We start from the raw sequence: 14,013 nt of genomic DNA, 5'->3' as shown, positions 1-14,013 counted from the left end.
ATGCCCAGACTTAAGGACTTTAAGGAAATCTTTGAAGACCTGGCTATATCCTGTCTGGTGTGTCCCACTGCTTGAGTTTTATATGAGAAGTTTCGTGGGATGGCGCCAGGATACCTTTTATGGACATAATAGAGACCCTTTTACCATCGCCCATTTAATCATTTTGTTGGGGGTTTTTGCTTCCCACACTCCTCAAAAGAGGAGGCGATTCTCAATTTTTTGGATCCCAAATGACGTTTGAGTTCTTAAATTGATCACATCGTGGCCCATCGAGTGGGCTCAGCTTTTCTGGGGGGAAGAAAGGGAAATGTTGTGCAGAAGAGGTGGTTGGTCTTCTGCTCAACATTTTTTCCCCCTACTCACTGCCTAAGAAACCGTCCCTGGAAGGTCTGAGTTCCCATTCTACCTGGGCATACGGCACTACCACTGCATTGGTATGATGGATACCGGTCCTTGATATCTACAAGGCTGCAGTATGGGCACAAAGCCCTACTGCCGTACCAGCTTGCCCCGCTAGGTTCTGCAAGACAGTTTGGTCTAAGGCGACTCCACAGGTCTATTACCTTGGAGTGGTGTTTTGGTATCTGCTCTAATACGAGGAATCTTAACTTAGACGTATCCAGTAGGTGAGTAAGCTACTTACCTTCGGTAGTGCATTTCCCGGTGGATACTCTAACTGCAGAACCTCACTGCTCTCCCATTTCACCGTTCTGTGGTGTGGCCTTTCTATCATATGTGAAGTTCACCAGTTAGTACTAGGCACACTGTCACCAACAGCAGTTAACACTCTGCAACTGAATGCGTAGAAAGGGAAAAGACAAGAAATTGATGTGGCCATACAGTGTCTGGCCTTTATATTCATCTCTAATCTCACTTCTGAGTAGTATGAAGCGAACGCTGAGTGACACAATGCCACCTAGCGGCATGCAGAAGTACTACTACAAAACTCCCTAGATCAATTCATGCATCTCAGGATTATTCCAAAGTGGGGAACCTGTGATAAGAGTATCCACCCGTAAGAGCGTTAGCGACAGTAAGTAGCCTGTTCTTCACTTGATCCCAGCATAGCTTCAGAGCACAAAGTAGATAGGGCACATTCCCAGCCAACGTTAATGCAAGTACACAGATGCATCTGGTTGAATTATTGCAGTCAAACAGAGTGCCTGGCTTTTACATACTTTGCATCAGGAACGGATACTGTTATTTGCAATAGGTCATCAAAGAGCAATTCAATGCTTCATTAATTTGAAAAAACACTTATTACCTTTTGACACCTTGGCTGAGCCTTATGGAATCCGGCTTTGGTACAATAATGCTGAGGAACTATGTTGTTTATCCCTGAATATAATTTTTCTGGTTGTTCCGGTATCCTGAACAGGGCAGTATCTTGCACCTCCTACACCCACTGGATGACTTAACAAGCATGTCCAGAGACATACGTACTAAACCTTCGGATACATATCTGTCTAGAGACCAAACTGTTGTCACTTGATTTAAAGCTGAATTGGCAGCTTTTTTTTATTTTTGTTTTTATAACTGTCAGGGGATTTACGCAGCAAAAATGTATTCCACAGTATTTGCAAGGCTTTTGAAGGGCAGTAGAGCTCAGTCTGGCTAAAAAGAAAACCACAACAATTGATCAGTCCTAAAGGGCACACAGGCCGTTAAGCACCTGCAATTTCATTGGACAACATGTTTCTTACCTCATTCTGACCGGTCTAGGTAGATGCATGGGTATGTGCTAGCATCCTTGTTATTCAGCCTATGTACAGTTAGCTTAGGCCAGAATATGCAAAAGATGCACCTTTCTATCGAAATTGGGGCAGTCACATAAAATATTTGTATTCTGCTGACAATCTCGTCATTTAGGTAGATCTTTGCAACAATTTTATATAGTGCAGATGATCATCTGATTATTAATGCTAGCAAAACGAAGAGTACGATCTTCATGAAGCATTTAAGAAAACTGATGCTTTCTTGTACATCCACTTGTATTAACTGGGTTTTTAATCTGTGATACAGCTTCCCTGCACGTTCACTTCACACCTCAGTTTTAAGAAAAGTTCTTCTCTACTTTGTATTCCAACAGTTCTTCTATAAAATAGACATTCCTTCAGTAGGTCACATTTTCGAAGTTACAAGAGCCATACTGAGCCCAGTGTTGCTTATGGACAGCTTGCTTATGGAGAAAGGGTTTGACTTTTTTACACTGTAACACACACAGGAGCATTTATTGTCTGCTCCCATCGACCAGTCAAGCTTGTGTGTGAGACTGCTTGACCTAGTTAAGCAAAGTTTGGTGATTAAAAACTTCTTTTTTGAAACTGTCAACTCTAATCTCTGGAAAGTACATTGAAGTGACTTTTGGGATGTAGTTTTTTCATAGACAACACGCCTGCTGCCTCACGCAGTATAAAGAGATAATTCCTCTTAGGTGCATTAGAAACTTTGAAAGCCCACCCTTTTGGGAATAAAGGACCTTTTTAATCCAATATTTAAGCACACAGTGTCAAAGCAAACAGAAAAGGTATCAAAGTAATGGATTTTTTGACCTAGATATAAAGAACCAGAAGGGAAAAAAAGTTTTGATTGTATTATCTGAATTCCTTACAACAGGATTACTTAATTGCTGCGTTTTGCAAAAGGGTATGTCGTAAAGTAAATAAGATTTTTATTGATTCATTTTAGGGAGTTTAGAGACTTCTGGTTTTGGAATAGGCTGGAGCGTGTTGTCTATATCAATACAGAACAGTCATTCCAGCATCTTCAGTGGTGCCAACACTGTGCATTGAGCACATATGAGGTATATTTCACTGTTGACAGTGTAACTAGCCATGCAACTTTTGTATCTTTCAACTTCAAACAATATTTACATTAAAAATAAGCTTTACCTTCTTAGGTGATGTTTGTAACTACTTTTTCAAAACATATGCTAGTATACCTTTACTTATACTATAGTTCAGGCATTTTTTATGGTACTTTGTTTGCTACGGGATAAGCATGCCCCTTCCCAGCATGGGGTTTAGCTTGATATCTAGCGCTTACTATGAGACAGCAAGCAGAATATTCATCCCTGATTGATAGCTTAGCAACTTTACCACTGGACAACGCAATATTTGAAATCTTTTTTCAAGCATAATAATCCCTAATTTAGTAACTAACATAAAATATCATTGGCTGTCCCTGACTACTTAAGGAAACACCAATATGGTAGTTGTAGTGGATGTGTTAGGACACTGTCCCCTTCCAGGTAATGGACTCGCTGGCCTTACTTTTTTGACTTACTATTAGTTTTTGGGTGTGAAATTACAGTTCAGCTACTCGTAGCACCACCAAAACTATATCGATATCTACTATACACCTTGTCAACTAATTTTGGTTTATATGAATATCTTTTATTGATTTATGTATGTGATCGGCAACATTACTGGAACTACCCCACATTACTTATGCTAAATTGAATAGTAATCTGATGTTCTGGATGACACTATACGTTTAATTTGTTTTTTAATGCCTCCTCCCCTCCTCTCCCCCCCCAAGAATCATTTTTTTTAACACCCAGGCCATAAGAACATTCTGATACTAGTCTTTGCCATAGTCTTACTGCTGGTGTTGAAATATTGGTTGCAAGCATATGCACTTGATCCCTTACCTGGAGTGCCCAGCTGAATATATAACTGATTTGGATGAATGTGGGGGCTTTCTGTTTCTGTTGCACGAGGTGAGGAAGTTTCTACGTCCGATCTTACCTTTTGTCTGTTCCCGATCACTGCTTCTGACAGGCTGATGGCAGCTGGGACAGAACCCTCACACTTCATTGTGCGTGTGTGGGTTCTCCAATTTAGAGACAGTCCCTTAGGGGCCTGCTGTGAGAAGTCTCACTGTACCCCAAGGGTGTTTGATTGCAAGTTTTATCCGGAGCACAAGATTAGGCCTCCAGTTCTTTCTTCTCATTCTTTTGTGGGAAAGTTGTTCTCCTAAAGGGATTATTAGTCATAAGCAATTATTGTCCCACCCAAGTGTGGACCCTAGAAAACTTTAAATAAAATGCCCAAACAGACCACCAGGCAGTCTTTAAGTGCCATTCCACTTATCAATGCCCAGACTCCTGCCGATTTTGTACAAAAAATGTCAAGCCTACTTTAAGAAACAGGGAGAAAATCTGACGGTATACACTGCAGGAAAAGACATCAGAGACTTTCTGGAGTCCTCCTCCAAAAGAACTCTTAAGAAAAGGACTCAAAGTGGTGCATTTTAAATTGGGTCCTTGTATTCTAAAGATGGTAGGTTTCAAATGATAATTTAAAAGTTGATTTGAAGTTCCGTTTTGAGAGCTGCTCCTTAAAACACATTCACACTTTAAAAAGACATTTCATTCACAAAACATTTTCAGTTACTATTTCCTTTATATTCTCAGAATGTCGCAGTCCTAGTAAGAGGCACCACTAGACTCCAGGGAGGCACCCATTTTGTAGAAAGTTTTTGTTAAAGTGGAAAATGCATGTGAAGTGCAATTACAAGATGTTATTTAAAAATTGTAGGTAGAAAAGGCCAGCTCAGAACCATGGACCTGACTGGATGTGAGGGTTGACAGCTTTCAGCTGCTTCACCCTAATATGCTGCAGCTCAAGATGTAATCGGGCCTGTAGTAACTCTATTCAACCTTCTATAAACCTTTGCACAACAAAGCAGAGAAAATGACCAAGAAAAATATCTCAACTTGTGATAGTGGCACCTAGATTACTGTAATAAATTGAGCTTGTGAATATTAGTAGAGTAGTTGCTGTACTTGAATATCTCATATGGCATTCTGCTAATTTTTGGGTCTGGCTCAACAGTGCAGCTGTCAGCCACAGCTTAGGTAAACACCAGAAAAAGAGCTTTAAGAAGCAGTACAGAGAGAGAGTCTTTGGCTCTGCGCACTTGTTCTTCTCTGCAAGCATTGGGTAGGGCAATAATTGTGACCTTCTGCTTATTATAAGTGCAGTTGCAGTTCGTGCACTTTGAATTATTTACAAACTGCAATAGAAATGAAGTGTTATATACTAAGGTCAATGCATAAAATATAGAAAACTTTTGCCAGTGTTTCATGTCAAATGAGCAAGCAGTTATATGGCCCATTGGAGGTGGTATAACTCGCTAGAGAATCACAGTTCCGTGTTATGATTGTAGTACGCCTGTTATATTTGAAAGTTCTGGGCATTTAAGGTTGCCTCTGGAGAAAGCCTTAAACTTCCTGGTGGAAGCTGAAGGAAGCTGGCGGAACAGAAATAAGTCATCTCTGACTAGTTTTGCGACTACGCACCCATTGAGAAAGTGGCACTCTAAAAAAAACAATTTACAGCAATTAGCAGTTTTATTGCTATTTGTGTTAGAGCTGGGGGAGCCCTCCTCTTGTGACTTGCTGGGGCAGGAGAAGTGTTTCCTTTGCTAACAAGGCTAAACATATTTAGTTTGCCTAAGTGGAAGAACTGTATTTTGAGAGGTCTCATGTTAGCCTTGTTCCATTTTCAGGTTTGTGTTTGATCTAGGTGTGGGCGGAACATTGCGGAGTCTGTGGACTTTCCTGGGGATACATAAAAATTCAGCAAGATTCCGTGGAGTTCCGCCCACCCTACAATACGCATCACAAATGGGCTAGAGCCTTCTGGACTAACAATATCCTCAACTGTGTATACACATGTAACCCCAAAAATATTGTCAAAGAGAGAACCCTCACAGCTCCCCAAAAAGCCAAAAGCAGACCAGGGGCCGCCCTCCCCGCAGTAAAAGTTGCTCACTCAGATCTACTGAGGACTCCCAGCGCCTTGCTGAACGAGAACCCCACGATCAGCAGATCTCTGCCCGAGAAGCATGCTGGGCTCAGATGGCACTGAACACCTAGCACCTGCACACTCTTATCCGGCTCATCAAAATTTGAGTTGTCATCTTCGGACTTGAGGTTCAGCACGTGGTGGGAACGGTGGAAAGAGAGAAGAGAAACAGTGGTGTAATATAGTGGAATAGTGCTGCTCGACGTGCTCTCGCGATGGCACTCCAGACCCGTCTCTGTGTCCCTCCACAGGGCGGACTGACTCACTGCCTCGGAGCCCTCTCACAGCAATAAGAGTTTAACCCCTTGGGGAACTTAGCAGGAAGGGTGCTCTGAATTTCCAGTGCAGCTAGGAGAGGAGCATCCAGGGACAGCAGGACCATAGCTCACATCAGCGTGAGTCTTGTGCTGACCACCAACAAGGGCAGGGGGGCAAGAACCCAAGTCTCAGCCTCAGAATGACAGCAGCTGAGCACAGTGTTGGATGGCAGGAGCATAAGCCAGCCACTACAGAGGGCAGAAGAGGGGTAAGCACCTGAGCCTGGGACCGGTCCTGGTACCAACATGAAGCAGCCCCGCACACAGCAAGCACCTGACTGCCAATGGACACTTTACACAGGGTTGTCAGGCGACTAAGGGTGGTGAGTTTCAAATGGTTGAAGGAATTGTTTTCATGGGATTGGCTGAAGAAGCTCCTCATAGCTGTTTAATACTAGACTGACGACCACCGCCGCCATTTTGGATGCACACCTACCCAAACCTATTGATGGCAGATTGTACAGGTGAAAAAACAGAAATAAAACAGTCGGCATTGGTAAACTCTGCCACGCGTTGGTTGGTGGAGTTTTTGACAATCTCCGCTCTTCCAAGCAGAACCTGGAGAGGGAAAAATGCTGCTGGCGGAGCGGAATTCCCACCCACTCCTGGTTTGATCCTGCTAGTGTGATCTTGCAAGGTGAGCGGTCAGGGGATGTTTCCTGCCTGTGTGAGGTCAGGGGGCGGGATGTATCTTTGTGAGTGCAAGATGACAGTTCCTGAACAAGGAGGGGAGGTGTTGGGGGAGGGGGGCTGTATATATGTGTGCATGCGCACAGGATGAGTGGTGTGACCCTGTGAGCACAGGATGCATCACAATAAAACCAGACCTGTTGGCATTGCAAATATAAGTTTAACGTGGAGATGCCATTAGTTGAAATTGGTGTTGTCTAAAAATAAGTAGGTTGAGACATGCATGTTACTTTATGAGACAGACTTACACCTACTCATTTGACCTACTTGTGAAAATTACAGACTCATATGCAAATTGCATTGCACTTAAATATGCACAAAATTTAGCATTCACCAATGGCCATTGTATTATCTAGGCAAACGCTGATTTTGACATTCTGGCGTACCTGCCCACTAGGTTACATTGTTTGGCTCTAACTTTGTATCTGTTAAAAATTGGTTTGTTCTTTACTCAGTGACAGCGACGAGGAGAAAAAAGCCAGAAAAGCCAAGTCTTCTAAAGGCGAGTTTAAAGATGAGGAAGAGACGGTGACGACTAAGCATATCCATATCACACAGGCCACAGAAACTACAACCACCAGACACAAGCGAACGGGGAACCCAGCTAAGATTGATCTGGGAGCTGCAGCACACTACACTGGGGAGAATGGCAGTCCAGAGCTGACCTCTGCAGCACATCCACAGCAGGCAACAGCTAAAGTAAGAGCAGCATTAAAAGCATTACAAATCATAACGCCTATATTTCATCTCCACGTGCCTGTCTCAGTTGCCATGCTCGTTTGTTACTTTTCTGTTTCTTTGTTTGACCTGCCTATAGGAGCTTTTTGGTTTTCCAGTAGGTAGATTTCCAAGCATTGCATGTACAAAAACAGAACCACGTTTAAAAACTGCTTTGCTGCATTTCAGTGCTGCCTAATGGTCTCTTGAAACTCTGCAGCAGAAATGTGAAAGATGCATCATTGACCTTGACAGATATTAAAGACGGCTATAAGCAAGCACTCACAAAGCAGTTAGGCTCTGTTATGTAAAGGTAAGCCAGTTCCATTGCCAGTGCTTGTTTTTAATTATAAATTTAGTTTATTTATACAAACGTTCATTAAAACATTATCAAAGCTATAAAACCGCACACATCCACATATTTACTTCATGAAAAACAATTGTATGTTAAAATCTACAATTTCATTACTAAAAGCCACCTAAAATACAGTTAGTATAAAAAAATAATTTTCTTTAACCAAATAATGAGCTAATTGAATCGTCACACACACACACACACATATATATGTATATATATGTTCGATGGCATGTGTAGCTGCAGATACACATGCTATGCACGGTTCCTGCCATCTAGTGTTGGGCTCGGAATGTTACAAGTTGTTTTTCTTCGAAGAAGTCTTTTCGAGTCACAGGACCGAGGGACTCCTCCCTTTCGGCTCCATTGCGCATGGGCAACGACTCCGTCTTAGATTGTTTTCTTTCCGCCATCGGGTTCGGACGTGTTTCTCTTCGCTCTGTTATTCGAATCGGAAAAAGATTAGATTTCACCGAAAAGCGTCAGTATTGTTTTCGATCTTGCATCGACACCGGCGAAACACAGCTTCGGTGGCCCTTCGGGGCTCCCGCGCCCAACCGGGGCCTGGTCGGCCCGACCGCAGAAAACATCGAAGGCTAATGGAACGGACCCCTTTCCGTTTCTGCCCACAGTGCCACAACAAGTATCCATATACAGACCAACATCTGGTCTGTAATCTGTGCTTGTCACCGGAGCACAGGGAAGATACTTGCGAGGCCTGCAAGTCCTTTCGCTCGAAGAAGACCTTGAGGGATCGGAGGGCGAGGCAGATGCAGATGGCGTCAAAGTTCAGAACACCTCGACGTCGAAGAGGAGGAGATGGCTATCTCCATCCAAGGATCGGACTCTGACGCAGACCGAACGCCTACAGCAGGCCAACACGTGAGTACGCCTGCCCCAACCCAAGCCCACAGTCAGCCTAAGAAGCATAAGGCCTCGGGGACGCCACTGCCGGAAGTCCATGGCTCGACCCATAAAAAATCAAGCGGTGACCAAGTTATACCTTTGGCACCGAAAAAGGCCAAAATCGTGGCAAAGTCTTCGGACTCGAGCCGAGATTCCGTCACCGAAAAATCTCTGCATCGACTCGTCGAGTCGACGAAGCCTCGAAAAAGCCTTTCGGACCCGAGGCCTTCCATCAGCATGGGCATTTCGATGCCGAAAAAAACGACTTCCCATAGGAGCTTTTTGGTTTTACGAAAAAAGCCTCATACACCGAGGAACATGGACTCTCTAAACAACTAAAGGAGACACACAGATTTGAGGAGGAACTTCAAATGGAAGAGTTTGACGAAACACAGGCAAGGATACAGATCCATAAGGATACTGGGAAGATCCAAACTGCCCCTCCTCTCAAATTAAAAAGAAAACTGGCTTTCCAGGGAAGATCAGAGACTGAACAGCCAAAGGCTAAAAGTGCCCAGGGAAAAATCGCCCACTCGTCATTTTTCACCAGAACTTTCTCCTCCACATTCACCACAAAGAAAAGTGTCACCTCTTGCCACGCCCACTGCACAGTCAGCCTCACACACTGTGCAGTCGCAAGACGATGCAGACCCCTGGGACCTCTACGATCCCCGTGTCGGACAATAGCCCTGAGTGCTACCATTCAAAACCCTCTCCACCTGAGGATAGCACCTCATACACCCAAGTCTTGGCCAGGGCTACTGCATTCCATAACGTAAGCATGCATTCAGAGCCATTGGAGGACGATTTTCTCTTTAATACTTTGTCCACAATGCATGCTTCCTACCAAAGCCTGCCTATGCTCCCAGGCATGCTTAAACATGCCCAACAAGTTTTTCAGGAGCCTGTGAAAGGGAGACCCATCACACCGCGGGTGGAAAAGAAGTACAAGCCACCACCGTCGGACCCAGTGTTCATCACACAACAGTTGCCCCCGAATTCTGTAGTGGTTGGAGCTGCGAGAAAGAGAGCCAACTCAGTCATCTGGAGATGCACCACCTCCAGATAAGGAGAGTCGGAAGTTCGATGCGGCAGGAAAAAGGGTAGCATCACAGGCTGCTAGTCAGTGGCGCATCGCAAACTCGCAGGCCCTTCTTGCACGTTATTATCGAGCTCACTGGGACGAGATGAGCGATATCATCCAAAGTCTCCCCAAGGAATAACAGAAAAGAGCTCAGCAAGTGGTAGAGGAGGGACAAGCAATATCTAATAATCAGATACTGCCGCAGGAACAGTGAACAATGCTGTCACAATTAGACATCATGCTTGGTTGAGATCCTCCGGCTTCAAACCAGAGATACAACAAGCAGTCTTAAACATGCCATTTAACCAACAACAACTGTTTGGGCCACAAGTGGACACAGCCATTGAAAAGATGAAGAAAGACACTGATACGGCCAAAGCCATGGGCGCGCTCTACTCGTCTCAATTTAGAGGGACATTCAGGAAGCTGCAATATAGGGGAGGTTTCAGACATCAGTCTTCAGAAACATCCACCTCTCAAACAAAAACCACCTACCAGTCACAATATCAGAGGGGTGTTTCGCAGGTCCTTCAGTGGACAGTTCCCAAGGTCAAGGGGGAAATTTCAGCCCACTAAGCAGGCCAAACCAGCAGTGACTTGCCCGTCAGCCTCCCCCAACACACATCACCTGTGGGAGGAAGACTGAAATTTTACCATAAACATTAGTCAGACATAACCACGGACACATGGGTCCTGTCAATTAGCCAACATGGTTACTGTATAGAATTCACACATTTTCCTCCAGTTATTCCACCAAGAGCACACAAACTGTCGTCGCAACATCTAGCAATGTTCCAAACAGAGTTACAGGCACTATTAACAAAACAAGCCATAGAACTAGTACCTCACCAACAAAAAGGAACAGGGGTTTATTCCCTATATTTCCTTATTCCCAAAAAGGACAAAACACTAAGACCAATTTTAGATCTCAGGACTCTCAACCTATTCATCAAATCAGAACATTTTCACGTGGTGACACTACAAGATGTAGTCACATTACTAAAACAGGGCGAATACATGTCAACACTGGATTTAAAAGATGCGTATTTTCATATACCCATCCATCCATCTCACAGAAAATACTTCAGATTTGTCATACAAGGAAAACATTACCAATTCAAGGTATTACCCTTCGGGATAACAACAGCCCCCAGAGTATTTACAAAATGCCTCGCAGTAGTAGCAGCCCATATATGAGACAACACATGCACGTATTCCCATACCACGACGATTGGCTAATAAAAGCCAACACTCAAAAGCAGTGACAAAATCACACACGTTACGTCATAGATACCCTACACACACACTAGGGTTTTCTATAAATTACCAAAAATCACACTTGCAACCGGCCCAAGTTCAACAATAAATGGGAGCAACACTCAACACTCAAAAAGCTATTGCCAGTCCAAGCCCACAAAGGGTACAATCATTCCATACCATGGTACTAAAAATACAACCAAATCAGCACTACATAGTCAGATTAGTCATGAAACTCCTAGGCATGATGGCATCATGCATCGCAATTGTCCCAAACGTGCGGCTACACATGCGCCCTTACAGCAGTGCCTTGCAAAACAATGGACGCAGGCACAGGGTCAATTACAAGATCTAGTGTTGATAGACTGCCAAACACACTATTCGCTTCAATGGTGGAACCCCGTAAATCTAAACAAAGGGCGGCCTTTTCAAGACCCCGTGCCTCACGCCATTCTCACAACAGATGCATCAATGATCGGGTGGGGAGCACACCTCAACAATCACAATATACATGGACAATGGGACAATCAACAGAAACAACTACACATAAATCACTTAGAGCTGCTGGCAGTCTTCCTAGCACTAAAAACATTTCAACCTCTTCTGGCTCACAAACACATTCTTGTCAAAACAGACAATATGACAAAAATGTACTACCTAAACAAACAAGGGGGAACACTCATCACAACTATGCCTCCTAGCACAAAAAAGTTGGCATTGGGCAATTCACAACAACATTCGCCTAATAGCGCAATATATTCCAGGCATTCACAATCAATTAGCGGACAATCTCAGTCGAGATCACCAGCAAACTCACGAGTGGGAAATACATCCCCAGATACTACAAAATTACTTTCACCAGTGGGGGACACCAGACATAGATCTGTTCGCAACAAAACGCGAAATGCCAAAACTTTGCGTCCAGGTACCCACACCCTCAGTCCAAGGGCAATGCTCTATGGATCAATTGGTCAGGGATATTTACTTGCGCTTTTCCCCCCTCTCCCACTCATTCCTTTTCTGGTCAACAAACTGAGTCAAAACAAACTCAAACTAATACTCATAGCACGAACGTGGGCACGCCAACCGTGGTACACCACACTGTTGGACCTCTCAGTAGTACCTCACACCAAACTTCCAAACAGACCAGATCTGTTAACACAACACAAACAACAGATCAGACACCCCAGTCCAGCGACGCTCAACCTAGCCATTTGGCTCCTGAAGTCTTAGAGTTTGGCTATCTAAATCTTCCAAACGAGTGTATGGAAGTCATTAAACAGGCAAGAAAACCTACTACCAGGCATTGCTATGCTAATAAATGGAAAAGATTTGTTTTCTACTGCCAAGCAAAACACATCACACCGTTAACACGCGTCCATACAGGACATTGTAGGCTATTTACTACACTTACCAAAAGCAAATCTTGCTTTTTCATCCATCAAAACACACCTCACTGCAATTTCAGCTTACTTGCAAATTAAACACACAAAATCACTATTTAGAATACCAGTCATTAAAGCCTTCATGGAAGGACTAAAGCGGATCATACCACCAAGAACACCTCCAGTACCCTCGTGGAATCTTAATATTGTACTTACACGACTCATGGGCCCACCTTTTGAACCCATGCATTCTTGTCAAATCCAATTCTTAACTTGGAAAGTGGCATTTCTAGTGGCTATCACTTCACTATGAAGAGTTAGCGAAATACAGGCTTTCACTATTGAGGAACCCTTTATACAAGTACACAAACATAAAGTGGTCCTCCGCAGAAATCAAAAATTTCTACCAAAGGTCATTTCACAGTTTCATTTAAACCAAACAGTGGAACTTCCAGTCTTCTTCCCACCGCCAGACTCTGTAGCAGAAAGAGCACTGCATACATTAGACATAAAAAGAGCTCTAATGTACTATATAGAAAGAACAAAACCATTTCTTAAAACTAAACAATTGTTTGTCGCATTCCAAAAACCCCATGCTGGTAACCCTATATCCAAACAAGGTATACCCAGATGGATAGTTAAATGCATACAGACTTGTTACCTAAAACCAAAAAGAGAACTACTCATTACACCAAAGGCACACTCCACTAGAAAGAAAGGGGCAGCAATGGCCTTTCTAGGTAACATACCAATGACAGAGATTTGTAAGGCAGCCACTTGGTCCACACCTCATACATTTACCAAACATTACTGTGTAGATGTGTTAGCAACACAACAAGCCACAGTAGGACAGGCTGTACTAAGAACATTATTTCAAACATCTTCAACTCCTACAGGCTGACCACCGCTTTTGGGAGGATTACTGCTTTGTAGTCTATGCACAGCATGTGTATCTGCAGCTACACATGCCTCGAATGGAAAATGTCACTTACCCTGTGTACATCTGTTCGTGGCATGTTCCGCTGCAGATTCACATGCGCCCTCCCACCTCCCCGGGAGCCTGTAGCCGTTTAAGTTGCAATTAGAAATTGTATATATGTAAATAAACATTCCTTTAGAGCAAACTGTGTGCATACATATCTATTCCGTTGCATGGACATCTTCACTATTCTCATTCTACCACTCCTACCTCACCCTATGCGGGAAAACAATCTAAGATGGAGTTGATGCCCATGCGCAATGGAGCCGAAAGGGAGGAGTCACTCGGTCCTGTGACTCGAAAAGACTTCTTCGAAGAAAAACAACTTGTAACACTCTGAGCCCAACTCTAGATGGCAGTAATGCACAGCATGTGAATCTGCAGCCTCATGCTCCGTGAGTCTCATGCCACGAACAGATGTACACTGGGTATGTATATATATATGTTCGATGGCATATGTAGCTGCAGATACACATGCTGTGCATATCCCGCCATCTAGTGTTGGGCTCG

At 43.7% G+C, this 14,013-nt stretch overlaps 1 protein-coding gene across 1 annotated transcript in view; it reads left to right on the top strand.

Annotated features, from left to right (window-relative positions):
- CLINT1 (clathrin interactor 1) overlaps window positions 1–14,013 on the top strand; it is a 447,297-nt gene that overhangs the window by 225,744 nt on the left and 207,540 nt on the right. Inside the window, exon 7 of the mRNA XM_069199652.1 lies at window positions 7,276–7,519. Coding sequence (XP_069055753.1) covers window positions 7,276–7,519 — 244 coding nt within the window. The remainder of the gene's footprint in view (window positions 1–7,275; window positions 7,520–14,013) is intronic.

Source organism: Pleurodeles waltl, chromosome 7 (assembly GCF_031143425.1).
Source record: "Pleurodeles waltl isolate 20211129_DDA chromosome 7, aPleWal1.hap1.20221129, whole genome shotgun sequence".
NCBI lineage: Eukaryota > Metazoa > Chordata > Amphibia > Caudata > Salamandridae > Pleurodeles > Pleurodeles waltl.
The sequence above is the reverse complement of the archived record's forward strand: the minus strand, read 5'-3'. Positions and strand labels throughout refer to the sequence as shown.